Raw genomic sequence first — 24,257 nt, 5'->3', positions numbered from 1 at the left:
TATTTACATTAATATGGTTCTCAGTGGGTTAAAAGAGGGCAGCCCCAGTTCAAGAGGCTCCCGCCAATGCGGGGTCCAGGAGGGACAGATGTATGCAGCTTACCCCTGCACATACAGAGAGGCTGTTTCCAAGATTTGAACCCTGGTCACTCAAGTCACAATGGAGCAACCCAACCATTGCGCCAAGGCCTACCCTCATATGTCTCTTAGTGGGTTGTTGATTGCAAATCAAACTTGATTTGGTTTCTTAAATCAAATTATAAAACCTACCTAAATTTACCACATAGATAATGAATTCCAAATGAAATATGTAAATATAGTTGCCCAGTACTTAGTACCTACCCATATGGTGGTAATAAAATAGCAAGCCTATTAAATGGAATACCTGTACCCATATCTTTGTCCAGGATCTTGAATGGTAGTCTTGCTTCTCATATCCATGTCTATGTTGGTATCTGTATCTGTGCATCATAGGACAAGACTCTCCAGAAGAAATGGAGGCTTTTCTTTTGTATTTTAAATTATTTTTCTATGTGCTTGTGCATATCTGTGGGTGAGTACATGGTGTATTGAATGGGCTTGAATATGTGCTTGTGTATTGATGTATGTAGATGGGTCCATTGCTGTAGGATTTTTTATGCATAGCATGATTATTAGCAGACAGGCTTTTAATGTGAGGAGAATATCCTTTGCAAAATGGCTAGATCCTTGTGTTCCTGCTAATGTAGATGTACATACTGGTGTATTATACTGTATATTTCTGCATATTCAGTTTCTGATAAAAAATAATATGTAATAAATACTGCTGGGTGTTGTTTTAATGTCCATTGATCCAAAGATTGGTTGTTTTAGGGTGAGTTTGTTTGGTTGTGGTTGTTCATTGTCTTTTCTTTGGGGGGGGGGGGCTTTTATTTTTATCGTGGCTTTTGAACTGCCATTGGCCCGGGCGGTCAGACCGTTTGGCCCGGGAACCATCCAGGCAACTGGTTCCGTTTTACCTCAAACCCGGTCCCTGGTCAAAAACCATTGAATCGGTCAATTACGCGTTGATCCGGGCGGTTGAACCGTCGACCCTCTTGACCCATTCAACGGTTTTGGCCGTTTTTGAATTTTAATTATTATTATTATTTTTTAATTTATTTTGTCAGAATGGGCCGTCTGTTCGGACCGGACAGTCGAACCATCGATTGGAAACCGGTGGCCAGAAAGGTTCTGGTTCCGTGTTATTTTTTAAAATATTGATTTTTATTACCAATAAAAAAAGAGTTGTGGGACTGGGATGAATGACTGCAACAAATCAACTCTGAGTTTGTGAGCCATGTTAAAGATTTTTCTTGAAGTGTGTAATGCAGTTAATCATATGGTAAATGCACTTTACACTACTCTATCAGAATAGTCGAATTGCTTTTTTGTCTGAAACTTGCATACATCATGCCATTCTCCCTAGGAATGGATTCATTGTCAGAAGAGGAAGAAATGGTTCCTTTCTTTGTTTTTCCTGTTCATTATTATTCCCAATTGTCCTTCTTTGGCTCACACTTCATTGGTTATGGATTGAACTTTTGTGTAGTGTTACTTCTCCCCCTAAATGATCTCTTTCTCTAACAGAAGTCTTCTTCAAATTTTCCTTTAGTTGATTCTGATTCAGCAAATCCTCTCAAATCAATTTTGGATATCATAGATAGTTCTATGATGAAGCTAAACACTCATCCATCACTTGTCAATACCATTATAATCTCTCAGTTGTTCAATGCTTTTGAGACGTTCACTAAATAAATATGGTCATCACTACTACTGGTGGAACACAGGTAGCCATGCTGATGCCTGATTGATTTATCTCACTTTGCAAGAGTGCTTCTACCATAAATGAGAGATACTGTATGAAGTTAGGTAGCATGTCTGTTGAGAACCATCTTCTTACAAGTTAGGTAGCTTCTACCATAAATGGAACACAGGTTCCCATTTCTCTTTCTTTTGGTTTGAGAGAATGGTTTTCCAGAGTTCTGAAGTAATAAGGTCAAGTCCTTTGGTAATGGGTTCAATACTTGCTGATGTAATTGGGAGGGTATGTGGGTTATGTTTTAAGCTTCTGAGACATAAATCCTGTGGCTTAGGAAGCACATTGTCATCTAGTGGCCTCTCTGTTGTGTTAGTTTTAGTTTGTGTCATGTTTTTCATGCAAACTGCTTGGAGCAGAGAACATCTGAGGAAGATAAACGAGATCCCCCCTGTGCCCTTCCATTATGCATTGAATTGTCTAATGTCTCGAGAGGCAAGAACTGATGGGAATCAGCTTTATATATGAAAACTTGTGATTCAGGCAATACTGAAATAGACGGTATAGGTGCATCATATTTCATGTAGAAGGGTTTTACAGGGTAGTATATTGGCATCACATTATTTCCAATTTTTGACTGTTATGGTGCTATATTGTGATTCCATTTTTTGTTGGAGAAAATATTTCAAGATATAAAGGTACAACAGTGATGCAGAGACAATCACCAATTTCAATTGATGGTTTTTCTTCTATCAGGTAAATTTCTTTGGTACTATTACCAATCATAAGCTTCAGTTTCCCTTCATCATTAAATGTTCATTACTGTAGCATATGTTTTTGTATTTACTCAACTTGTTACGAATTATATTATTAGCCTTCCTTCAAATGATTTCATCTTTCTTGTTCATTATGAGCATAAATTTATTCAGATCCCTGGTTGAATTATGAATTAATCTCAACATGCTCGTATCCTCTTTGAGAAAAATGGTGTTTTTTTGCGTCACCCAAACTGTCTTTTCTCTGGTCAAAAGCTGCTCAGAGTTGTGGTTTAAAGCATTGCTTAGAGGAGATGTACAAAAGTTTATCTAGAAGGATCTCACTTAGACATCTTGTGGCATGTCTTTGCTATATGAGGTACTTCTTCCCGCTTGCCCTGAGTTTCAAGGTGGTTGAGGTGTTGTTCACTGCACACACCTGACATGGAGCCATATGTTATAGTACATGATATTGTTTCAGTTTCATCGTGTCTTGCAGTTGTGGAAAGTGTTGCATGACAGTGATATGCTAAAAATAAATGGTGTTTTCTGATTGTTTTGCAGTTTCATTGTGTTTTGTAGTTGTTTACTGGTTTTGACCTGAATGGAATGTTGCAAGCCACTAGCTTGTAGATCATAATACTCTGAATGTTTTTTTTTTTTTTTTTAACTGAACAATGAGTGGTGTTTTCTTTGATTGCTGCATTCCTGGCCCAATTAAAAATTTTTCTACTTGGTAGGACTTACAGTGAGAAACATGGATAGAGAAGCTGGTTGCAAACCAAACTGTCACTTTATCCTCTAATTTTGGAAGGATTAGTTTCATAGATGTAGCTTTTGTTCTTAGTGAGAAAAATAGCACATAGGGTGTTTCTAACAAGTTTGGCTGCTACCAACAAAGCTTCCAATAATTTTGGATATTACAAATTGAATAAAAACCGAAAACCTTCTTGGAGATACACACTACACACCACACGCTACACAGTGCAGACAAATTGTCGATGGAGACCAGGGTGCACATGAGTCCTGCCCACTGGTGATACCATGGAGAACCTGTGGTTCCGTGGGCTTGATTCTACACCTCCCAGTTGGAGGTGAAACTCTAGCTCGAATACAAGGATATTTGAGGATATTCTTGGCATCTGAATAATTGGATTACTGGGATAGAGGTTAGCAGTGATACAGGGCTGGAGAGGAGACATGACAGAACGCACATGAGGCCTAATGGCCAAACCATAAAGAGCCAACTTATCTATGGGGCGGCCATTGGCAAATTTAAGATTTAAATGGTGGAAATTGGGAAGTTGGTTGACTGTATTGCAACAATTACTGTTTAGATTTACTCATCTCCAGTAAACAGCAAAGACGCATAACCCAAGGTTTCATTGGGCAAGAATCATGCAGGAGCTCAATATTTGAGGCCAAAGTTGAGCTCGCGCTACCATGGCTCACACAGTAAGATTAGGCCTGGCAATGGGTATCACACTGCACAGAGAGCCAAATGGTGGAACTGGGTTTGGCCGTTTGGGATTCCGGATTCCCATATAGTTGATGCAACGCTTAGAGACATACGCTCTTCCAGAGATACAAAATTCGTTGGCAAACTCTACTTAATTCGTCTGCTGCCTCTCCGTCTTTTTTTTTACTCTTTAACGAGCTGTCAAAATAGGATGCATTAGTAAGAGTTTTGCTGTGGGGCGTTTGTGGAGCGCAGATGTGAATTCAACAAACAAGTAGGCAAAGGCTCAATTAAGCATAGTTTCGAGACAAACTTCACACACCGGTTGCATTTTTATTATTTCTGTTCCTAATCGTGTTGAGAGAAAATGGCGTGATGGGCTTTATTTGATAGTCTTTTTCTTGGTAGATTTACCACGCGCATTATATGCATGGGGGATCTGGATTGAGTGATGTGATCACAGTTTCAAACTTCTCGGTTCTTACTTTTTGCAAGATGCTGTGGCCTTGTGGGCCTGAAACTTTGTACTATATAGATTGTGGCTTTACTGGGTTGGTGTTGTTATGAGTCGCAAATTGTATGGACGTTTGGCTCAACAAACAATGAGGGTGCCTTCATCCATCATAGCTGCCACCTGCAATGAGGTGCATGGCCTTCCTTCAATCGCCATGTGTTCTAAGTATTAGAGAAGATGTAGAGCCACCATCAAATGCGTATCTTCTTCTTCAAAAAACAAAAAAAAGTTGATAAGACTGCTTCACGCAGTGTTGAAAGACACAGATTCTTATTATTAACACAAAACTGAGCATAAGAAATTATAATTAAAAAAGTTGCCTTAACGAGCTTTTCCAAACGATTCCATTGTTGTTTTACTTGGACAATCTAGCTAGTTATGTTCTTCGATGAGAAGAGAACTTGTGAACAGTGGTAAATACAAAATCATAACATGAATAAATACCTGCTTCAATGAGTCCAAACCAGATTCTGCGCCAGTAAGAATTGATGTAGAGAATAAATGCGAGAGCCAAAAGGCACATGACGTACGAAACTGCAAAGCTTGCATAGAAAGAGACCAAGTCCATGCCATCATCCAAATATGTTGCTGGAGCAACCTTTGATTCTACGCCGGTGGTGCAGTTCCTTAGTAATGGAGGTCCACAGAGAAACGGGTTTCCCTCATAACTGTCGATGTCGAATGTTGCAAACTGTGCCTTCATGTCTGGGGTCTTACCCGATAAATTGTTGTAAGCCACGGAGAAGATCGCCAAAAATGGCAGCTCTGTCAGCTCTAAAGGAATCTGACCACTCAAGTTGTTGTGGGAAAGGTCCAAGCTCTCTATTTGCGTCAGATTGGAGAAGGATTTTGAGATTGACCCAGAAAATTGATTGTGTGATAAATTTAAAGCAAGAATTTCATTTAAGTTTCCCATCTCTGGTGGAATTTCACCCGTTAAGAGATTGCTTGACAGATCCAATCCAGACATAAAATCAAGAATGCTACCCTCATAAGAGTTAGACCTGCGCTTTGTCGTGAACTTCACTTTTTCTGGTTTATTCTCAAAGACCTCATCAGCATCGTAATCATTGTTTCCTTCTACAACACTTTGGTATTTATACGATTGCAAGGAATATCGAGTCCCAGCACCAGTTTCCATAAACATATATTCCCTAAATTCTGACCTCCCGAATGGGATGTCACTGAAACATTTAGGTATCGACCCAGAAATGGTGTTATTGGAAAGATCCATTATCCTAATCTTTTTCAATTGACATAGTTGTGGAGGAATTGGGCCCTGCAAATTATTTCCTTCAAATAAAAGAATTCTTAACTCAGAAAACTCACCAATCCAATATGGAATATGTCCAGAGAAGTTATTACCCCCGATGTCCAATGTAACCAGAGATGAGGAGCTGTTGAGTAGACTAATTGGTAGTGATCCTCTAAATCCATTTCTTCCCAAATGGATAAATCTTAAAGATGGTGAATCCGAGGATAAAGGAATGGGGCCAGAAAGAAAGTTCCCAGAAAGGTCCAAGAGGTAAAGTTCCTTTAGATTACCAATTTCTGTTGGGATGTGGCCTTCGAAAAGATTATCTCTCATGTCAAGTGTAACCAAACCTGTAAAGTTGCCAATCCAACTTGGAATCTTACCTGATATGTAGTTGTTGCCAATATCAAGTCTAACTAGTAGAAAGCCCTCGTATGCTCCATTTAAGGCATTTCCAGAGAAGTGATTGCCATCCAAATACAACTCTATCAATCTAGTTAGATTAGAGAGTTTAGGGAATATTTGGCCCTGTAATTTGTTGTTTGATAGCTTCAAAGAAACCAATGACTGACAGCCTATGGCCAACTGCTCTGGTATTTCCCCTGAAAAATTATTGTTGGACAAATCCAAGGTGAATAAATTTCTCATCTCTCCAATTGATGATGGAATACTTCCTTCAAAATTATTTTGTGAGGCATGTAGAACTTCCAAGTTCGGAAGAACCTCACCAATATTAGCTGGAAGTTGACCATGAAAATGATTTTCAGAGATAAATAACCATGAAATATTCAGAGAAAGTCTTGAAGTTAGATTGAGGTGGCCTGTTAATGAATTGTTTTGCACATTTAGAAGTTCTAACTTTGTCTTGTTATGAAGCAACCAAGAAGGAAGATTTCCCCTTAGACTGTTGTGCGAGAGATCAATTTCTCTCAAGTCATACTGTAGAGAGAGAAATTTCGGAATAATTCCTGCGGGCTTATTTAGGTTGCAGTTTGTCAAAACAAGAACCTTCAACTGAAAAGATGGAACCCAAGATGGATATTCAGTTTGCACCTCCAATTTGTTGCCACCACTCGATAGTTTAACCACTTCAAGTCTGGAGCTATTAGCAAATGAGCCAAACCAAAATGCACCTTCGAAATTATTATTTTCTAGAGATATATACTCGAGGGATGTAAGGCTAGTTATTAGAGAGGAAGGAATGCTCCCTCTTAATTGATTCTCAGAAAGATCTAACATTCTAAGAGATGTCAAATTGCTTAGACATGAAGGAATGACTCCTTCGAAGCTATTTCCACCAAGAACCAAGTCTTGGAGGCTCTTCAGTTTACACAGACCTGCACAAAGGTAGTGCTGAATCTAAGTTGATTGTGGTATATGCATGGTTCAACCATATATTTGGTTATTTATGTTGACAGGTATCAATTTTACCTTGGATGGGGAGGGAGCCGTTAAATCTATTGTATGCAAGAGATAAGTGCTTAAGACTGGAAAGATTCCCTATTGATGGTGGGATACTCCAGGTGAATGAGTTATAACTCAGATCAAGAATCTCCAACTTGCTAAGTGCTTCCAAAGCTAAGAAACAGAAGAAAAAAATAATAGTTAAAAAGGGCTAGATCCAATGTTTTGAAAAACAACCAGTAAATTGAACAACTTCCCCCTCCCAGTGGCGGGTTAGCATTTCAATATCTAGGTCAAATAGATGAACCAATGACACCATAAATCAAACAATAAAGTACAGAAAAAAAATTGCAAAAACAATAGGGCATATCTCTAATATTACATATTTATCTTATTAAACAAGAATACAATAAATGAGAATTATTGTTATCAATGATAGAAATGGATAAAATTACAAAAAAAAAGAGAATTAATGTTTGACTTTGACCTGTTGACCAAGTCAAATGGTTCAATGTTCAATCAGCAGGGTCATTGGGTCATTGACCAAGTCAATAGGTGGTCCTTTTCTTTTCTTGTTTTTGGTTTTCTGGGTAATGCTAGTCCATGGTGTTCTCCATTTTTTTGGGATACATCTAAGCAAATTCATAGTAATATGGAATCCTCTTATGTAGTATTCCAAAACTTGTAAATATGAATTTGCATCAAGTGGATCTTGGATCTGATCAATTCAATTGTGCTTTTCCAACTATGTTAAAAAAAGGGTTTGCATCAAGTGGGTCATGGATCTGATCAATTCGGCTAGATATCTGGCAGAGACTTGGGATCGATTCTCACCTTCAACAGGGTTGGGGTGTAATGGGTTTGTGGGATGGCCTATCCCTTTGTCTAGTGAATTCAGCCAAAAAAGAGAAAGGTGTATTGTTGTTTTACAGTTAGTCCTTGGATTGGTGTCTAAAGGGGCTACTGTCAATACAAATGGGGTATTTTCACACTGTTCGGTTTTGGTGTGCTTTTGCTTCCTACTTTCCTAGAGGCTTGATAATGAAGAATGATTCTTAAACTATATCGAGAGTAAAAATGGACTTGCTTTGGATGGGCAGAGCGCCATTAAAATGGTTCCAACTCAAATTAAGAACCTCTAAGTTGCTCAGGTTGGCTAACTCTGTGCCCAAACGAGAAAACAGAATTAGAAAGAATCAGGGCAAAGAAAATAATGAAAAAATTGAGCATAAGAAATCTCATCAGATAGACATACCGTGAGCAGATAGTGATCCTTCCATACCATTGCTTCCCAGAGATAAGGTATTGAGGGATGGAAATGCACCTACAAACTTGAGGATGCTTTTGTCGAAATGATTTTCACTTAAATCCAAACGCTCTAGCTTGCTCAATCTCTTGACACCTGAGGAATATAATTGTTCGAACACCTGAAGATCAACTTACACCAGAAGACCACATCATGGTTGCATGAATAAAAGGTTGTGCTATTTATAAAAATTGTAACCATCACCCCAGTAGAAACTCAAGCTCAAACCGAGCTGGACTTTTGAGCCTAAAATAGAGCGTAATAGTGAAGAATCCAATTGTATACGAATTACAGAGATGAATTACACTACCTTGAATTGGCGGGAGCCTTGTGTACTGGACTGTCCTTTTAGTAAAGTTACCTTGAATGGTTAGAGAGCCACTACCGAGTCGATTTTGACTTAAATCCAAAATTTTCAAGTTCCTCAACTGGCTAAACTCTGCATATTCCCAGTCGTGCCATTTATTTTCAAGGTAATTTAGAAAATAGTGTGCAAGAGAGCCATAAAAACATTTACATACCTCGGAGAGGTAAGGAACCTTCCAACTCATTAGAGCGAAGAGAGAGAGTCTCTAAGGATGTTAGAGCACCCAAAAATGGCAGGATGCTGCTGTTCAATTGATTATCACTCAGGTTTAACACCTGCAACTTCTTTAGTCCAGGAGGCACTCTTCCTCTACCACCTACATCAATCATGTTTATGTAAGCTCATGCATCGTATCATATTAATTGGAAATTAAAATATTCTCCACCAAACAATCAAATAAACAATTGATGGATTAATTTGGGACTTGGAAGAGATAATAATTGAAGATACATTAGATACCTTCATTCCTGAAGCAACCATTAAATATGCCAGATAAATCCAGATATAGGAGCTCTTCAAAAGGAAGAAACAGGGTGGTATTCAGATACCAAGCAGCTGGACCAAGATTGTTATCCCTCACATCGTTGAGGGAGAGCTGAGTGATTCGTCCAGTAGTAGGGCTACATATGACTCTCTCCCAAGTACAACAATCACTTCCTTTATCATCAACCCAAGATGGAAGAAAAGCACCACCAATATAATCAGTTGCATTGAAAGAAGACTTGAATTCTAAAAGAGCCATCCTCTCCTCCTCCATGCATCCCCAATACCCACGAAGCTGAACAAGCAAGAGCAGTGAAATCCAAGACCATGTCATCCAAGGAGACTCCATGTTTTCCATACAAAGACTTTGAGCTACCTGATCATTCTATTCTAGCACTCTGATTTATAATAATGAGAGGTCTTGGTAAAACAGTGGGTCAATCAGGCAACTTCAAATTCATTTCTCCTGTCAAGTTAGTCTCTTTTTCAGTGATTTAAAAGTCAAAACTTGTGTCCTATAAGTTGGACGAATTGTGAAGAATGAGACAAAGTTAGTATTTGTCCAAGTAGTCACCATGGTGTTCAAAAACAAAAAACAAAATTTCTCTAGGCTCAGTTTGGAAGGAGTACAAATATAAACATGTACAGTTCGAATACATACAAAATAATGCAAAATGCAAGGTTTATTTGTATTTGTGCTCCTTCTAAATTGAGCCTAGGAGAAAACGACAAACAGATGAAAAATACATACACTGAACTCAAGGGGGTGTTCTTTTTTCAGATTTTGAGAGGGGGAAAGTTGGTCAATGAGATTTTGGTTCCCATTGACTAAAAATCCCATGTTCTTTTTTTAGATTTATATGAGGATCAGGGAAAATTTATTTTCCTGTTCTTTTTTCAGATTTTGAGAGGGGGAAAGTTGGTCAATGGGATTTTGGTTCCCATTGACTAAAAAGCCCATGTTCTTTTTTTAGATTTATGTGAAGATCAGGGAAAATTTATTTTCCTGAGTAATACTTACCCGGATAAGTGATACCTATATGGTGGATAAATAACTTTTCCACCTAAGTGGAAGTTGCCAATACTTGAATGGGATAAAAATGCCCTTTTTAATAATGGATTTTTATGGCTAAAATGGTCATTGCCTTATTTACATGAGAAATAAAAGAATATGGGTAAATGCACTTACCCGAATAAGTGTTTTTCAAGAAAAATTTACCCAAATAACTGTATTTACATGAATAAATAACTTACCGAAAAACGAACAGGGCCCAAAAATCAAAACAGAACTAGAACTATTGAAAGAATTCAATCCATTATATTTGGGGTAATTCCGAAAGGTAAAATACAGACGTTATCAAATTGAATTACAGATCGGTTGCTCCTACAGCGACCCGAAGTGACTCGAAGCAAGTCTCTAATATAACATTGGCTTCTTGAAAAAGAGATGTGTTTCGATGAAACTGCGCTGAATTTATTTGATATGGGGTTCTGAAGTATATGAGAAAAATATTGATATGGGGTTCTGAAGAAGAGTTATAACAGTCGTATAAAGTTCGTAAAAAGCGGAGAATAGGACAAATAATACCTTGAAGAAGGATAAATGAGCAATCGAGATTAGTTCAGATGAACTGAAATATGGATTACACGTTGCAGTTCTGGCTGTTCCTTGAGACCTTGCATTTGGGTTGAGAAGACGCCCATCTTTCTAGAGTACTCCGTTTGGGAAGCAAATACCCAATTACCGATTCGGAAAGCGGTCGAGCAAACTTAACATTAACACCAGAAGAGGTGTTGAAAGAGAATGGTTTCAGAGTCTGCAGGGATGAGTTTTGATCGGCTGGCTGATGATGGAAATCAACCGTTCACTGGTTCACTAACTCGTCAATAGGTCTTTTTCTTTTTCTGTGTTATGTAGTTAATCATATGGTAACTGCACCTTACATTACTCTATCAGAATAACCAAATAGCTTTTTTGTCTGAAACTTGCAGACATCATGCCATGCTCTCTTGGAAATTGGAATGGATTCGTTGTCAGAAGAGGCAGAAGAGGTTCCTTTCTTTGTTTTATCTCTTCATTATTAGTCCCAATTGTCCCTTTGTCTCAAACTTCATTGGTTATGGATTGAGCTTTTGTATAGTGTTACTTCTCCCCCTAAATGATTTGTTTCTCTCTGCAGAAGTCTTCTTCAACTTTTCCTTTAGTTGATTCTGGTTCTGCAAATCCTCTACCATAGATAGTTCTATGATGAAGCTAAACACTCATCCGTCACTTGTCAATACCATTAATATCTCTCAGTCGCTCAGTGCTTTTGAGACGTTCACTAAACAAATATGATCATCACTACTCTTGGTGGAACACAAGTAGCCATGCTGATGCCTGATAGATTTATCTCACTTTGCAAGAGTACTTCTACCATAAATGAGAGATACTCTATGAAGTTGGGTAGCATGCATGCATGTTTAAAACCATCCTCTTACAATTTCGTATGTTGTTTTCCCATTTCCTTTTCTTTTGGTTTGAGAGAGGTTTTCCAGGGCCTCAAGTAATAAGGTCAAGTCCTTTGGTAATGGATTCGATATCCATTGATGTAATTAGGAGAGTATGTGGGTTATGTTTTAAGCTTCTGAAACATAAATCCTGTGGCTTGGGAAGCTCATTGTCATCTTCTGACCTCTCTGTTGTGGCAGTTTTAGTTTGTGTTCATGTTTTTCATGCAAACCGCTTGGAACAGAGAGAACAAGATAAATGAGACCCCCCTGTGCCTGTCCTTTATGCATTGACTTCTCTAATGCCTCGAACTTGGAGCAAATATTTCAAGATATTAAAGGTAAAACAATGATACAGAGACAATTACCAATTTCAATTGATGGTGTTTCTTCTTTCAGGGAAATTTCCTTAATTTGGTGCTATTACCAATCGATCATAAGCTTCGTTACCCTTCATCATTAAATGTTCATGGCTGTAGCATATGGTGTTGTATTTATTCAACTCGTTTCTTATTGTAACTATTAGCATTCCTTCAAATGATTTCATCTCTCATGTTCATTATGAGCATATTTTATTCAGATCCCTGGTTGAATTTTGAATTAATCTTAACATGATGGCGTCCTCTGAGGAAAATGGTGTTTTCTTACATCATTAAAACTGTCTTTTTCTCTGGTCAAAAGATGTGGTTTAAACTTTAAACCATGCTTAGAGGAGATGTGCAAAAATTTCAGCCAGAAGGACCTCACTTGGACATCTTGTGGCCAATGTCTTCGTTATACAAGGTACTTGCCGCTTGCCCTTAGATTCTAGGTGGTCGAGGTATCCACTGCATACACCTGAAATGGAGCCATATGTAATATAGTACATGATATTTTGACCTGAAAAGGAATGTTGCAAGCCACAAGCTTGTAGATCATAGTACTCTCTCATTGTTTTTTTTTTTTTTTTTAACTGAACAATAAGTGGTTTTTTCTTCAATTGCTACATTCCTGGCCCATTTAAAAATCTTAATACTTGGTAGTACTTAAAGTGAAACATGGATAGGGAAGCTGGTTGCAAACCAGACTGTCACTTTAACATCTAATTTATGTTGCATTTGCCTCCTGGTCATGGTTTTATATAATCATAATGGCATCTGTACTGCCGCAAATGTTATGCATTTTCATGGTATCTGCTTCGACAAGACACCCCCCTTTCAACTAATGTTATGCATTTTTATTCTTTTTAATATAAAAGATTTTTATTAAAAATAAAGAAAAAATGAGATCCTCCTTCCTCTTCATCCTCCTCCTAACCCCCCTCCTCTTAAGAATGCTTATGCCTCTTGCGTTCTGAACTACGCCTCACGCCTCTAAGTAGTAGAACGCCTCCACATTTTAAAACATTGGTTACAGATTGAATAAAGAATAAAATATTTCTTGGAGAATAACAAAGTTTTTGGAAGGATAAGTTTCATAGAAATAATTTTTGTTCTTGGTGAGGAAGTTAGGAATTTCTAACAAATTTGGGTGTTACCAAAAAAGCTTCCATTCCAATAAATTTGGATATTACAAATTGATTAAAAACTGAAAACCTTCTTGGAGATACACACTACACATAACAAACTACAGATGAGTTGGTGGTGGGGACTAGGATGCATGTGAAGCCTGGCCCACTGGCAATAAATACCATGGAGAGCCTGTTGTTCCATGGGTTTGATTCTGCACCTTCCAGTTAGATGGGTGCCAAGTGACCATCTCAACTACTGGGTGATTGGTGCTGAAACCCTAGCTGCTACTGGATTGTTAAACAGTGATAGAGGGGTATTTGAGGATATTCTTGGCATCTAACAATTTTGGATTGTTAAACAGTGACAGGGCAGCACGCACATGAGGCCTAATGGCCAAACCACGAAGAGCCAACTCAACTACGGGGCGGCCATTGGAAAATTTGAGGTTTAAATGGTGGAACTGGAAATTGGGACGTTGGTTGACCATTTGGGTGAGCCCATCTCTATTAAACAGTAAAGACCACACAACACAAGGTTTCATTGGGCAAAAATCAGGTTGGAGCTCAACAATTGGTGACAAAATGGAGCTGGCGCTACCATGGCTCAGTAAGATAAGGCCTGGCAATGACTATTACACCGAACAGAGCCAAAATTCTTTGGCAAACTCTATTTAATAGGAAAATAAAACATTCTCCAGTTTGTCCGCAGCCTCTCCATCTTTAACGAGCTGTCAAATTAGGATGCATTAGTAAGAGTTTTGATGGAGTCAGACCCTTGGCTTTCCAAATGCCTAATTATATATCCAAAACAAACAAGTAGACAAAGGCTCAATTGAGCATAGTTTCGAGACAAACTTCACACACCGATTGCGTATTGTGCTCACTGCTCAGCAAGTGTTGCCTTCTCCATTCTGTTGTGTTTTTGTTATTTCTGTTCCTAATAGTGTTGAAAGAAAATATCGTGATAGTCTGTTTAATCTACAAAGGAAGATAGACTGGGCTTTGATAGTCTTTTTCTTGGTAGATTTACCATGCGCTGATGCGCATTACATGCATGGGGGATATGGAATCTGGATTGGGTGATGTGATCACAATTTCAAACTTCTCACTTCTCACTTTGTGCAAGATGTGGCCTTGTGGGCCTGAGACCTGTATATAATTAACCCAGTCTGTTGATCTGTTCAGATTGTGACTTTACTGTGCTACTGTTATTATGGGTCACAAATTGCATGGACGTTTGGCCCAACAAACAATGGGGGTGCCCTCATCATAGCTGCAACCTGCAATAAGGTGCATGGCCTTCCTTCAATCGCCATGTGTCCCAAGTATTAGAAAAGATGTTGAACCACCATCAAATAAGTATCCTCTCTGGAGTTGTGGAAGCAACAAATGAATCCTAGTCCTAGATCCAGCCCAGTGGCTTACTTTGAGATTTTTGAGCCTTCTCTTCTCAATTCCAATCAAGTATGGTTGGGTTGCTTATGCCATCTTTCAAGTGTATATATCCTGCAATTATCTTATGGTTTAGAATGATGCTTTATGAATTTTAACATGTAACAGTTCATTTTCTGTAGCCAGACAGTTTGGCTACAGGCGGTGCTTATAGAACAACCTTGTATAGCAGCAATTCTGTGCCCTGAATTTCTGGGCTCTCTTTCTTTGTACAACTCTCTTTATTCTCATAATTAATACAACTTTGTTATTCTCCTAAAAAAAAAACAGTTGATAGACTGCTTCACCCAGTGTTAAAAGATTGAGATTCCTATTACTTACCCAAAACTGGAGCGCATAAGAAATTACAATCAAACAAGTTGCCTTAACGAGCTTTCCTAGCTTTTCCAAAGGATTCCACTGTTAGCTAGTTATGTTCTTCGATGAAAAGAGAGCTTGTGAGTAGTGGTAAATACAAAATCATAAAATGAATAAATACCTGCTTCAATGAGTCCAAACCAGATTTTGCGCCAGTAAGGATTGATGTAGAGAATAAATGCGAGAACCAATAGGCACATGATGTACGAAACTGCAAAGCTTGCATGGAAAGAGACCAAGTCCATGCCATCATCCAAATATGTTGCTGGAGCAACCTTTGATTCTACACCTGTGGTGCAGCTCTTTAGTAATGGAGGCCCACAGAGAAAAAGGTTTCCCTCATAGCAGCCGATGTCAAATGTTGCAAATTGTGCCTTCATGTCTGGGGTCTTACCCGATAAATTGTTGTAAGCCACGGAGAAGATTGCCAAAAATGATAGCTCTGTCAGCTCTGAAGGAATCTGTCCGCTCAAGTTGTTGTGGGAAAGGTCTAAGCTCTCTACTTTCGTCAAATTGGAGAAGGATTTCGGGATTGATCCAGAAAGTTGATTGTGTGATAAGTTTAAAGCAAGAATTTCATTTAGGTTTCCCATCTCAGGTGGGACGTCACCTGTTAAGTGATTGAATGACAGATCCAATCCAGACATAAAATTAAGAATGCTATCCTCATAAGAGTTAGACCTGCGCTTTGTCATGAACTCTACTTCTTCTTGTGTCTTGTAACTGATCTCTACACCATTGCCATCTCTGGTTCCTTCTACAAAACTTCCATATTTATACGGCTGCAAAAAATATGCAGTCCCAGTAGCAATTGGGTCAAACATGAATTCACTTAATTCTGACCTCCCGAATGGGATGTTACTGAAGCATTTAGGTATTGACCCAGAAAAGGTGTTATTTGAAAGATCCATAATCCTTGTCTGCTTCAATTGACACAACTGACGAGGAATTGGACCCTGCAAATTATTCCCCTTTAACAAAAGAATTCTTAGCTCAGAAAACTCGCCAATCCAATTTGGAATTTGTCCAGACAAGTTGTTATTCCCAATGTCCAATGTAAGTAGAGATGAGGAGCTGTTGAGTAGACCAATTGGTAGTGATCCTTTAAATCGATTTCTTCCCAAATGAATAAATCTTAAAACTGATAAATCCGATGATAATGGAATGGGGCCAGAAAGAAAGTTACCAGAAAGATCTAAAACGGAAAGTAGCTTTAGACTACCCAATTCTGTTGGGATGTGGCCTTCGAAAAGATTATCACTCATGACAAGTATATCCAAACCTGTAAGGTTTCCAATCCAACTTGGAATCCTACCTGATATGTAGTTGTTGCTTATATCAAGGCTTCCAAGTAGAAAGTTCTGGTATACTCCATTTATGGCATTTCCAGAGAAGTGATTGCTATCCAAATCTAACCTCACCAAATTGGTCAGATTAGAGAGATTGGGGAATATTTGGCCCTGTAATTTGTTGTTTGATAGCTTCAAAGAAACCAATGACTGACAGCCTATGGCCAACTGCTCTGGTATTTCCCCTGAAAAATTATTGTTGGACAAATCCAAGGTGAATAAATTTCTCATCTCTCCAATTGATGATGGAATACTTCCTTCAAAATTATTTTGTGAGGCATGTAGAACTTCCAAGTTCGGAAGAACCTCACCAATATTAGCTGGAAGTTGACCATGAAAATGATTTTCAGAGATAAATAACCATGAAATATTCAGAGAAAGTCTTGAAGTTAGATTGAGGTGGCCTGTTAATGAATTGTTTTGCACATTTAGAAGTTCTAACTTTGTCTTGTTATGAAGCAACCAAGAAGGAAGATTTCCCCTTAGACTGTTGTGCGAGAGATCAATTTCTCTCAAGTCATACTGTAGAGAGAGAAATTTCGGAATAATTCCTGCGGGCTTATTTAGGTTGCAGTTTGTCAAAACAAGAACCTTCAACTGAAAAGATGGAACCCAAGATGGATATTCAGTTTGCACCTCCAATTTGTTGCCACCACTCGATAGTTTAACCACTTCAAGTCTGGAGCTATTAGCAAATGAGCCAAACCAAAATGCACCTTCGAAATTATTATTTTCTAGAGATATATACTCGAGGGATGTAAGGCTAGTTATTAGAGAGGAAGGAATGCTCCCTCTTAATTGATTCTCAGAAAGATCTAACATTCTAAGAGATGTCAAATTGCTTAGACATGAAGGAATGACTCCTTCGAAGCTATTTCCACCAAGAACCAACTCTTGGAGGCTCTTCAGTTTACACAGACCTGCACAAAGGTAGTAATGAATCTAAGTTGATTGTGGCATATGTATGATTTAACCATACATTTGGTTATTTATGTTTTTTATACCCGAAATGAAATATGACAGCGAGTATCAATTTTACCTTGGATGGGGAGGGAGCCATTAAGTCTATTGTATGCAAAAGATAAAGCCTTAAGACTGGAAAGATTCCCTATTGATGGCGGGATACTCCAAGTGAATGAGTTATAACTCAGATCAAGAATCTCCAACTTTCTAAGTGCGACCAACCCTAAGAAATAGAAAAGAAAAAACAATAGTAAAAAAGGGTGTGAGATCCAATGTTTTAACAACCTGTAAATGGAATAGCTTTTCCCTATGGTGGAAGGTCAGTGGTTTAATCATCCAAGAGAAATGGATAAACCCATGATACCATAAATCAAATAATAAAATTATAAAAAGTAGATAAAATGCAGAAAAAGACAGAAAATTTGCAAAAAAATGGCAAGTCCCTAATGTTACATATTCATCATATCAATCAAAAAATTAAAAACTGAGACTTATGAATAACACAAATGGATAAAAGTACATTAAAAAATACAGAAAAAGAGAACTAATGTTTCACTTATGACCTGTTGACCAAGTCAAATGGTTCAATTTTACCAGCCAGGTCATTGGGTCATTGACAAAGTCAACTTTTTTTGCAAGTAAATAATTAAGGGGTTAAACTAACTCGAAAACCTAGCCAGTTGATATATTAACCGGTCTGATTGGTCAATTCAATCATAATTTGAAAACACTGATTAGATCCAGAGGGGGCCCATGCAAGTAATGGTTTCACGTCCACATTGCTTATTGAGATCTGTCCATATTGGAGTTGTGATGTTCATAGGTGGCCCTTTTCTTTTCTTTTCTTTTCTTGTTTTTAGCTTTTGGGTAATGGTATTCTATAGGTTCTCCATTTCTGGGATGCTTTTAACTTATCAAGTAACATGAATCCTCTTATGTAGTATTCCAAAATTGGTAAATATGGGTTTGCAGCAAGTGGATCTTGGATCTGATTGATTCTGTTGGTCACCCAACCTATGACATATTGACATGTATTCTTGAATGGAGCTTTTTAACCACCACAAAGTTTGGTGTCATTTGCTACTTTCTCTTTTTTTCCTACTTTTTATCAACAACATAGCCTAATAACTTTCCCTCAACTTTCTCTCTTATTTTCTATCAAATCAAACACCGCCCAAGTGTATGAGATCTCTGGCTAGTTGTAGCAGAGACTTGGAACATTGGACAGAAGCCCACCTTCGCCAGGGTTGGATGGATTTGTGGGACGGCCTACTCATTAAGCCAAAAAAGAAAAAGGTGAATTGCTGTTCTACAGTCAGTCAGTTTCTAAAGGGGCTAGGTATTTTCACTCTGTTGTTCAGTTATGGTGTGCCTTTTGCATCCTACTTTCCTAGAGACTTGATAATGAAGACTGCTTCTTAAACTATAACGAGAGTAAAAATGGACATACCTTGGATGGGCAGCGTGCCATTAAGTTGGTTCCCACTCAAATTAAGAACCACTAAATTGCTCAGGTTGGCTAGCTCTGTGCCCAAATAAGAAACAGAATGAAAAAGAATCAGGGCAAAGGGAATAACGAAAAAATTGATCACAAAAAGTCTCATCAGATAGACATACCGTGGGCAGATAGTGATCCCTCCATGCCATTGTTTTCCAGAGATAAGGTATTGAGGGATGGTAATGCACCTAAAAACTTTAGGATGCTTTTGTCGAAATGATTTCGACTTAAATCCAAACGCTTTAGCTTGATCAATCTCTCGTAACCTGAGGAATATATTCGAACACATCATGATCAACTTACCGGAAGACCACATCATGGGCACACTTGAAACGTTGTGCTATTTATAAAGATGAATAATTGTAACCATCACTCCAGTAGAATTGGAGGGTCTTGGAAAATCAACTGAATAATCAAATCAAGCTCAAGAGCGTAGCAAATAATCAAATTGTATACTAATTACAGAGATGAGTTAGGTTACCTTGAATGGGTAGGGAGCCATTGAGTCGATTTTCATTTAAATCCAAAATTTTCAAGTTCCTCAACTGGACTAACTCTGCAAATTCCCAGCCGTGCCATTTATTTTCAAGGTAAGAAAATAGTGTGCAAGAGAACCTACGTATAAATGCTCATTTTCATAGAAACAAAAGCATATGCACACCTTGGAGAGGAAAGGAACCTTCCAACTCATTAGAGCGAAGAGAGAGAGTCTCCAGGGATGTGAGAGCACCCAAAAATGGCAGGATGCTGTTGTTCAATTGATTATCACTCAAATTTAAGACTTGTAGCTTCTTTAGTCCAGCCACTCTTCCTCTGACGCCTAAATGTTTAAAGTAAACTCATGCATCAAATCATATTCAGCAGAAAATAGACTCCACCAAACAAATAAAAAATAATAAAGAATTGAATGGGTTAATTTGGACCCGAGAAGGGATAATAATTGAATAGACATTAGATACCTTCATTCCTGAAGCAACCATTAAATATACCAGATAAATCCAGATGTAGGAGCTCTTCAAAAGGAAGAAACAGGGTGGTATTCAGATGCCAGGGAGTTGGACCAAGATTCATGTTCCTTAGATCATTGAGGAAGAGCTGAGTGATTCGTCCAGTAGTAGGGCTACATATGACTCCCTCCCAAGTACAGCAATTACTTCCTTTATCATCAATCCAAGATGGAAGAAAATCACCACCAATATAACCAGTCGCATTGAAAGAAGACTTGAATTCTAAAAGAGCCATTCTCTCCTCTTCCATGCATCCCCAATACCCACGAAGCTGAACAATCAAGACCAATGAAATCCAAGACCATGTCATCCAAGGAGGCTCCATGTTTTCCACACAAAGATTTGAGCTGTTTGATCAATTCCCATTCTCTGATTTATAAAAATGAGAGGTCTTGGGAAACGGTGGATCAACCAGGCTACTTCAAGTTCCTTTCTTCTGTCCATTTTCTCCTCTCCAAGTCGCTCACAGTCTCACAGCCACAGTCAAAACCTGCGGCCTGAGATGAGAGGCTGAGACAGACTTTAAATGACGTTCGGTAATCAGTACTGTGGTGTAGTAGTCGACCCACGAGATGGTGGGTTTCGAATCACGACACAGAGGATGCAAACGGATTCAGATCGGATTCGATATATCCGAATCTGATCCGATATCTTTAACCGTAGATTTGATTCGATCCATTGGATATGGGTGATTTGAATTCTATTCGATTTTTATGTGGATCTTATTATCCAATTATTCGATTTTTAATTGCATTTGCACTCTCATGAATCATGATCTCATCACACCACTTTAATGCGTTTGGTTATAGAGTGGTGTGGTCCGAATCACACTATCATTCGGATTATACCACCCTCAAAAATATCTCCCCGACACTTGTCCTCTTCTTCTCTTTCAAATATTTTAAATGATAATTAATTAATTTTATTTTATTTATTATAAATTCAAATAATATTTTTAAATTATTTGTCTTATATTTAATTTTATTAATTATTTATTATTAATATTAGTTCTCTTATGTATATATTTTATATTTTTATATTATTTTAATTTTTAATAATTATTAATGTTTTCAATTCATTCAATAATTTTTTTTATTAATCCGTATTATTCATGATTAAATTGATCATACATTAAATTAATTTGTATTTTTCTTAAAAAACAAAAAGATAATACTATTAATTGATAGTGTAAATTCTCTCACATCATGTATATGAAATACATAGGATTCAAAACATAACATAACATAGGGTGTGGGATGTGTTAGGGGATCAGACTTAAATAACACCATGGACTGAGGGCCGCAATAAGACCAACCGATTTCACGGACTTTTCAAAAGAGAGTAAGCCATGATTTAAAGACAACCCCACGGTAGTACTGGTCGTGCTGGCCCGCAGGTCGTTATGGGCCGTGCTGTCTTCCTCGGTGAAAATTTTGAAAGTCAGCCCATTACAGCCCATGGCCTAGGCCCATGTGGGTCCATATTGTATCGTGGGTTGAGCTGGTTTGTAGGCCAAGCCTTGGTCCAAGTTGGGCCATGAATCGGGCCAAAGTTATTTTTGTCTATTTATTTAAAAAAAACTTAAAATTTTAATTTTATATGAATTTTGATACATACAATTGTTTATATATACAATAATTAAATAAATTAGTATAATATAATTGAAAAAAATGTTTATTTTATTAATATATTATATATTATATATTATTATATAATTATAATTTATATAATATCATATATATATATATAAATATATAAAATATATAAATATTATGTATATATAAATATAATACATATAAATAGTATATATAGGTCGTGTCGTGCCATGCTAGCCCGTGGACTTCAAACCCCAGGCCCAACACAGTACGAACCATCGTGTTAGGCCTGGCATGGTTCATGGGCTATCGTGTCATGTCGGGCCATGGGCGGCCCGACTCGATTTACACCTCTAGACAGTACCAGAAAAGCGAGTCCACTAGCACACATGCTAAAGGTAAGACATAGAGAACAAGCAAATTGAAAACCCGCTAAGTACCAAAACCGAGTCCGTGGATTGTATTCACTAAAGACAAAATTGATGTAGAATGATTTGGTTGTTCTCGTATGTTAATGATTTGGACACTGAATCTAATGATTTTCTTATCAATGGACCGAGTTGTGCTAGGCTGAGTTGTAATTGGTTGAACTGCTTTATTTTGCAAGAGAGACAAAATTAGAGTGTCTTTGTTGTTTTCACCTAGGATGGACACTCCGATGTTTAAGTTAAAGAGTGTTCTTGAGAGTTTTTTAGAGAATAAGAATGCTTGAGAGCTTAATTGCGCATACCTTTACTGGTAGAAATGAGGGCTTTATATAGGAGTGAGTGACCTGAGCCTTCTCACAACGGGTCTCATGTTCTCACAGAGTCATTTCTACTTAGTCAAGTGAGTTATTATGTTTGTTACGTAATTTGTGCGGGGTTTGCGGTCCATCCGATTAACACTGATGTGTGCAATGCGGTAGGTCGGCCTAACTATTGATGCATTAATGCTCCAAAGATCTCGAACTGGTAACATATCTACTGGACAGGTCAGCAAGCTCGCTTTGTAGGTCGCTATATGTAGGGAGGCCTGTTAGCTCGGCTCGATCGAGGTAGTAGAGGTTGGCCTGGGTGAGGTGTTTTAAGCTGATTTGCCGAGCTAGTTTGCTTACTTAGTGCCGATGTATCGTTTGAATGCCATGTGTCACGGTGTAATTCGGAGGACTAAATTACCCCTTATCAAAAGCATAGGGAACAAGTGACTTGGAAAAGCGGTTAAATACGATATAGTCGGTCTCTTGAGAAATGACGCATTTTAAAAGTTGTTGTTAAAGCCCACAATCCACTATCATCATTCAAATAAGTGGCCTTCTCGTTTTCTGGAAATTTAGACATGTAGCAATTTCTAAGAAATTCGTGCTAAAGCCCACAACCCACTACTAGGCTACAACCCCCCACCATTCAGACATGTGACTCTCATTTTTTTTTTTGAAAAGGTAGACACGTGGCATTTTTTGATAAGTTGTTGCTAAAGCCCATAGTCCTCTATCAACATTCAGACATGTGGCATCTTATTAATTCAAGAAATAAGTTTCAAAAAATTGGTAGTTTCACTCATAAACATTCTCAATAGACAATTATTTATTAACTCAACATATGTTTATCCATAGTCTATTAAATACAAATGGTGGGACCTTTTAAAAGAATACTATAAACCCACGTTTGTTTTTAAATGATTATTTTTCAAAAAAATACTTTATTAATTACAAACTTAATTTAACTTTTAAAAATAAATAACTCAAAATAGATTTGTTAGACAAATAGTAAATACTAAATAAAGTGGTTATTATTTATCAATAAGATTTCATTTAATATCTTAAATCAAATTAAAAAAACATAAATTAATAATTGATTGCAAATAAAATAGGTTTGAATAGGTTGCCAATTACAGAGATGCAAGACCCATATTACTCTTTTTTTTTAATTTAATTTTTGATAACTAAATAATAAACTTCGAAATAAATTGTACACATTTAATTACCCTGTAATTATTAAGAAGGTCATTGTCTAATATGGAATAAAAGCTAATTAGGAATTACCGCTTGACATGTGCCACTATATCAACAGCCCAAGGATTTAAAATTGTAACTAATAAACGAATTTTCTGGAATTCTTGGCAAAACCGTCTCTTTCTTTTTGATTATAAATAAGAGGGATCCTGACATTACAAACGAGAGCATCTATAACAAGACATATCAATGCTCCGATTATTATCTTACAGCTCTAATCTTATCCCCTTTTTCCAATCCTTAAAATTACTTTTCTCAGCTCTTTCCCCTATTATTCTTCCCCTGCATCCTATTCATTTCCTTCAAAACTAAAACCATCATTATAGTGTCGACTTTACTTGCAGAACACCTATGTCAGTGTGTGGTGCAGATTTTTGTCTACAATACATTTTATTGTGGCGTGGAGGGAGGTATGGTGTGGCTGAAATCACAGTACCCAATTTTTTATTCCCATTACAAAACACTCTATAAAATGATTGAAATTGACGTTGAATAAATTATTATAGTTGGCAAATTTCATCATTTAATTATTTTAATTAAGGTTTTAAAAATCAGATTGAAAATGGAACCATTTTGAACACCGGTTCCAGGGTTGAATGGTCTGACCGTTCGGTTCAAATAGACAGTCTATTCTAACTTAAAAAATTAAAAAATAAATAATTAAAACAAAAAAGCCAAAAATCGTTGTTCGAATTGATTGTTCGCTGACCATATCAGTGATTTTTGGCTCAAGAACGGTTTTGG

At 37.5% G+C, this 24,257-nt stretch overlaps 2 protein-coding genes and 1 long non-coding RNA gene across 10 annotated transcripts; 1 reads left to right on the top strand and 2 right to left on the bottom strand.

The window, feature by feature from the left end:
* Positions 1–895: 895 nt before the first annotated feature.
* On the bottom strand, positions 896–9,716 carry LOC104592537 (uncharacterized). Of its 4 annotated transcripts, none has more exons than XM_088892986.1 (7): positions 9,297–9,716; positions 8,992–9,153; positions 8,781–8,909; positions 8,420–8,602; positions 7,192–7,338; positions 4,950–7,097; positions 896–4,714 (listed from the first exon to the last, which is right to left on the bottom strand). In XM_088892986.1, exons 1-7 carry the CDS (start codon positions 9,676–9,678, stop codon positions 4,674–4,676), a joined length of 3,192 nt encoding a protein of 1,063 aa, XP_088749112.1. In that variant the 5' UTR covers positions 9,679–9,716; the 3' UTR covers positions 896–4,673. The 4 variants fall into 4 exon arrangements, with proteins under 4 accessions (XP_088749112.1, XP_088749113.1, XP_088749111.1 ...); XM_088892987.1 differs by having other exon boundaries at positions 896–4,711; XM_088892985.1 differs by lacking the exon at positions 896–4,714 and having other exon boundaries at positions 4,769–7,097; positions 9,297–9,715.
* Positions 9,717–9,741: 25 nt separating this feature from the next.
* Positions 9,742–13,815, top strand: LOC148789654 (uncharacterized). Its single transcript, XR_016079432.1, has 3 exons — positions 9,742–11,211; positions 11,313–11,372; positions 11,501–13,815. It is a non-coding gene; the product is annotated as an uncharacterized LOC148789654 (long non-coding RNA).
* Positions 13,816–14,239: 424 nt separating this feature from the next.
* Positions 14,240–20,436, bottom strand: LOC104592535 (uncharacterized). Of its 5 annotated transcripts, XM_019196899.2 has the most exons (9): positions 19,878–20,435; positions 19,580–19,738; positions 19,400–19,474; positions 19,038–19,184; positions 18,871–18,945; positions 17,497–17,643; positions 15,230–17,377; positions 15,073–15,132; positions 14,241–14,805 (listed from the first exon to the last, which is right to left on the bottom strand). In XM_019196899.2, the coding sequence occupies exons 1-8, from the start codon at positions 20,248–20,250 to the stop codon at positions 15,116–15,118; spliced, it is 3,141 nt and encodes a 1,046-aa protein (XP_019052444.1). In that variant the 5' UTR covers positions 20,251–20,435; the 3' UTR covers positions 14,241–14,805; positions 15,073–15,115. The 5 variants fall into 5 exon arrangements, with proteins under 5 accessions (XP_088749115.1, XP_019052444.1, XP_088749116.1 ...); XM_088892989.1 differs by lacking the exon at positions 15,073–15,132 and having other exon boundaries at positions 14,240–14,805; XM_088892990.1 differs by lacking the exon at positions 14,241–14,805 and having other exon boundaries at positions 15,046–15,397; positions 15,503–17,377; positions 19,878–20,436.
* Positions 20,437–24,257: the final 3,821 nt, after the last annotated feature.

Source organism: Nelumbo nucifera, chromosome 8, assembly GCF_055504915.1.
Source record: "Nelumbo nucifera cultivar China Antique chromosome 8, China Antique-T2T, whole genome shotgun sequence".
NCBI lineage: Eukaryota > Viridiplantae > Streptophyta > Magnoliopsida > Proteales > Nelumbonaceae > Nelumbo > Nelumbo nucifera.
Note: the sequence above shows the minus strand (reverse complement) of the source record. Positions and strands in the feature narration are given on the sequence as shown.

Bases quoted from the DNA above. Each gene is read 5' to 3' on its own strand.
- LOC104592537 (XM_088892985.1), bottom strand. From the start codon at position 9,678: ATGGAAAACATGGAGTCTCCTTGGATGACATGGTCTTGGATTTCACTG. The intron at 9,154-9,296 runs GTATCTAATGTA...TGATTGATGTAG, and splicing joins TGGTTGCTTCAGGAATGAAG to GTGGTAGAGGAAGAGTGCCT. The intron at 8,910-8,991 runs GTATGTAAATGT...GGGAATATGCAG, and splicing joins AGGTTCCTTACCTCTCCGAG to AGTTTAGCCAGTTGAGGAAC.
- LOC104592535 (XM_010251955.3), bottom strand. From the start codon at position 20,250: ATGGAGCCTCCTTGGATGACATGGTCTTGGATTTCATTGGTCTTGATT. The intron at 19,185-19,399 runs GTAACCTAACTC...TATATTCCTCAG, and splicing joins TGGCTCCCTACCCATTCAAG to GTTACGAGAGATTGATCAAG. The intron at 17,378-17,496 runs GTAAAATTGATA...ACCTTTGTGCAG, and splicing joins TGGCTCCCTCCCCATCCAAG to GTCTGTGTAAACTGAAGAGC.